A 4,470-nucleotide genomic window follows, 5' to 3' on the forward strand; every position below is an offset into this window, starting at 1 on the left:
CCCTCATGCTGTGCTGAAAATACTGTTGCTTCATTTGGTTTTCACGGTCATAAATCGCATAAACTACTGTTTTCCCCCAAATCTACGTTGTTTATTTTAATTTTTTTTTCAGAATCCTGCAAACTTGAGACAATGTTCCATAAATATTTAGCAGTATTTCTTTTGTGTCTGTCTTTTGCACTAATACCATTTTTTTAAAAAAACCTTTATTTATTCAACCTTTATTTAAAAAAAAACAGCAATTATTTCGTTCTTTATTTATTTTCTTTCTTTCAAAAAATCTGAAAATTTCTGTTTATGAAGCAGACCCCGAAGAACATGGACTGTTTCCCTGTATTGCTTTAACAAAACTAATGTGACATTACTTTGTTCAGTAATGAAAAGAGTTACAAGCATTTTATTTGAGTTTTTGGGTTAAAGAAATCATTATTTGTGGATCCTTTTGGCAATGCATTAAAAAACTAAGGTGCATATAACTAATCAGTTGCAAAAAATAAAAAAGTAAATGAATTACATCATATTAATGAGACAATAACTGTACATCTTTTTTCACCAGGTCCAATCATTTTTATAAGGAACATTCCACAAGTGGGTAAAACCATTAAAAAAGTTACAAAGAAAATAAAAATTATTGGGGAAGGACAAGTTGTGAGCAAAGTCCAATAAGTTTCAATCCAATGCAAAAGCATTCAAACAGCATTTCAGGAAAGAGGAAAATCCTCTCTGCATCCAAGCCACCCACATAGTGAAAGGGTTAAAAATGTCTGAATGGCAATTGCCATTAAACAATTATTAAGAAAGTGTCATTAATTGTACAAGAATGCATGTGACAAACACTTGTATAAGCAAAACATTTGATACTAAAAATCTAACAATATGAAATGCACCTGAAAAGCCTATTTTTAAAGCATTTAATTGTGCACCTTTAAATGCAATGTGATTACTACGACCCTTGTGTGAGCTTGACTTTCATACATCCACTAAAAACCACCAAAACACCAGCTGACTTCAAACACCTTCAAAAAATATAGCATTGGGATTTCTTTATATAATGCAATCATATTCAAAGATTTGAACGTGTCTGAGGACTTTTTCTTGAGTTTGCAATGTCTTACCATATTGAAGCAAGTGTACTGTACCCAAAAATGAATGTTGCATGCTTTGAATAATGCTACAAGCTTTTAGATGGTCGGTTTGGCTTGTGTTGTGGTGCAGTCATCAGTATGGCTGGATGCATGACCTCTCGTCACCCAGAGGTCCATGAACTCATCCTCCACCGTCTTTGATCTTTCAGATCTGCATACAGACCCTCAGTCAGAGACATCGACTACAGGGTTCTGCTGCGCTTCCCACAGAAGGTCAGAAACATGGGAACGACGGACTTTCTGCCCGTCAAACCCAGACATCAGTGGGAGTGGCACAGCTGTCATCAGTGAGTCGAATTAATTATCAATCCAAATAAAATCAGATTATATATTATGTTATTATATATAATAAATAATAAAAACTTACTGTGATGCAATCATTGCAATGCATGCTTCTTGCTTTTTATAAAATGACAGTAACAGCAGTATTATAAAATACACTATTGTTCAATAAAATAGTAACATTTATTAGTATTAAAATCCGAATGAACCTCAATGCAATCAGAATTTAGAATGTTTTATAAATGTTTTATGAGTGATATGCATGTGCAGAGATGTGTGTTTGAATCATTATAGCATTAGTGTTAATCATACCACATCTGTGTGATATCTGCAGGCACTATCACAGCATGGATGCGTTCAGTCACTATGATCTGCTGGACATCAACACCGGACTGAAGGTCGCTGAGGGTCACAAGGCCAGTTTCTGTCTGGAAGATACGGGCTGTGATCCTGGATTTCACCGCCGATACGCCTGCACCGCACACACACAGGTACACACACACACACAGGTACACACACACACACACACACACACACACACTCACACACACACACAAACATCAGTATCCCACAGTGAACAGCAGGGTTATTACTTCACTAAAACGAACAGCACCATTGTCATTGCTTGAAGTAAACTTTAACTGAAATGAAATAAAATTCAAAATAAATCTGAAACATATTTTATTTTAGCTTTGCCAGTTTGACTTGATGTGCTAAAGCTAAAATAAGAAATAAAAATACTGATTTAAAAAAAAAAAATGTATTGCCTGAATGCACTGTAAGTCGCTTTGGATGAAAGTGTCTGCTAAATGCATGAATGTAAATGAACAAATCTATAAATAATAAATAAAAATGACAAAAATAATTTAATTAAACTTAACGCAGAAAATATAAAAATGTTTAAAAACTATAAAAGAATCTAATTTCAGTAGTATATATATACAATTACAGCTTTTATTTATATTTTGCATTAACATTTTTATTAGTTTTTTATGTTATTATTAAAGTTTAATTAATTTTTATTTCAGTTTTAGTTTTTATTTCAAGTTTTTTCCTCTGATATTTATTATATTTATTATCTTATTCTGTAATTTATTTGATTATTTGATTTATTTAAGCACAAAAGCAGTCATCAGTAGCACAAATATATTTGTAGCAATAGCCAACAATACATTGTATGGGTCAAAATGATCCATCTCTCTTTTATGCTTAAAATCATAAGGATATTAAGTAAACATCATAAAGATATTTTGTAAATTTCCTACTGTAAATATATCAAAACTTAATTTTTGATTAGTAATATGCGTTGCTAAGAACTTCATCTGAACAACAACAAGGTGATTTTGACAATATTTTTTGCACCCAAATTTAATATTTTATTTTAATTCAGCAATTTCAGTTTAGACAACTATAACCCTGTTTGAGATTAATTTGCGCTTGTTATATTTAGTGTTTTGATTAATAGAATTATTATAGTAATACATTTCTGATTCAGTTATTACCCTATTTATTAACTAGTTATTACCGCTGTGTTTTCAGGGTTTGAGTCCAGGCTGCCATGACACATACGCCGCCAACATCGACTGCCAGTGGATCGACATCACAGACGTCCCTCCAGGAAACTACATTCTCAAGGTATGAGAAATAAAGCTGATGTAGAGACACTTTCCAAGCGGGATCCTGCTGTTGATGTGCATGTCACTTCCTGTCCAGGTCACAGTCAATCCAGACTTCCTGGTGGCCGAATCTGACTTCTCCAACAACGTTGTGCGATGTGAGGTCTTTTACACCGGCGTTTACATCCAAACCAGAAACTGCGTCTTAACTGGGTGAGGAAATGCATTTTTATTTATTTTTTTATTCAACTGCTTTCATACTTTTACATAACATTGCATTTTTTTTTTTTTTTACTTTACACATAATCCAAGAAATGCACACACAAAATGCAAAATGCCTCACATCTCTTGCAAAATGATGCAATGCATTCAAAATATCACAAACACGGCTCAAAAGCAAACATCAGAAATCAACTCCTGTTTGATTTTTGTGTGTTACATAGAGAATTGAGTCAAAAGCCCAGAATTAGCGCATGGTTTTGCAGATTTGGTGTGTGCTTCTGTTGTCCGAGTGTCAGCTTTCAGAAACTGTGACAAGTCAAGATTTTGTGTGCACATTAATATTTCACGAATATGTAATCAGAGCAATAATCCACTACATGTGTTTCTTTCTCTCTGTTTCCACAGGATGTAAAGCCCTCAGCCTGGAGTTGAATTTTAAAGGCCTATATAATAGATTTAATTATAGTTATTTAATTGAAAGCTTTTTTTAGTAACTTGAAACACTCCATATAGCTGTTGGAGTAATATTAATAACAAACGTACTGTATCTATTTTAGATGAGTTTGATTAGAGCAAGCAATTTTAAGTGTTTTTGTGATGTTTGCATTATAATAAAATGTAATTTTGCTTTTAAGTTAAATGTAAAAACTATTAATTAATAGATTAGTATGTTAGAGTTTGTATTTATTGCATTGGTTATGAAAAATATAAGCATTTTGTAAAATATACAGTAATAAAGGGTTTGGTTTTCTATGCAGGTTTCAGTTGATATTTCTGTCTTAAACATCTTGAGAAGTTTGCTGCGAGCTTCTTTTGTCTTTGCCATGATTATAAAACCCTTTGCATGAACGCTGGACTTGGATGAACGAGGTCGTTTGTGGTTTGAGTTGCAATAAACAGAAATGCAGAGAATGTAATAGAGAAAATGAAGTGCGGTTCTTTTCTGAACTCTTTCTTCATTAAATCACCGGTTCATTCAATACAAAAAGGTTCAAATGAGCTCTCAGTTGAGATGTTTAAATGGGACAAACCTTCCAAGAACCAAGGAATGAGAGCTGAGATTAAATCCAGCCAAAGACATCAGAGTCCGAGACGGTTTACTGCCTCTTTCAGTATTTACTGTACCGGAGAGGAAAAGTTGAAACGGGTCGAGACATTTCTTTTTTTGTGAAAGTCTTTAAAATCGAGATGTGTGCTGGGAGATT

The 4,470-nt window shown here is 33.3% G+C and overlaps 1 protein-coding gene across 1 annotated transcript; it reads left to right on the forward strand.

Annotated features, from left to right (window-relative positions):
* The first annotated feature begins 1,185 nt into the window (after positions 1–1,185).
* Positions 1,186–4,182, forward strand: LOC113046247 (protein-lysine 6-oxidase-like). The gene is made up of 6 exons (XM_026207191.1): positions 1,186–1,214; positions 1,295–1,432; positions 1,762–1,918; positions 2,967–3,062; positions 3,141–3,256; positions 3,671–4,182. The coding sequence occupies exons 1-6, from the start codon at positions 1,186–1,188 to the stop codon at positions 3,675–3,677; spliced, it is 543 nt and encodes a 180-aa protein (XP_026062976.1). The 3' UTR covers positions 3,678–4,182.
* Positions 4,183–4,470: the final 288 nt, after the last annotated feature.

The sequence above is a fragment of the Carassius auratus genome, chromosome 27, assembly GCF_003368295.1.
Source record: "Carassius auratus strain Wakin chromosome 27, ASM336829v1, whole genome shotgun sequence".
NCBI classification, from domain to species: domain Eukaryota; kingdom Metazoa; phylum Chordata; class Actinopteri; order Cypriniformes; family Cyprinidae; genus Carassius; species Carassius auratus.

Coding starts and splice junctions, on each gene's coding strand:
- LOC113046247 (XM_026207191.1), top strand. CDS start 1,186: ATGGTCGGTTTGGCTTGTGTTGTGGTGCA. Junction 1,433..1,761: donor GAGTGGCACAGCTGTCATCA/GTGAGTCGAATT, acceptor TGATATCTGCAG/GCACTATCACAGCATGGATG. Junction 3,063..3,140: donor CAGGAAACTACATTCTCAAG/GTATGAGAAATA, acceptor CTTCCTGTCCAG/GTCACAGTCAATCCAGACTT.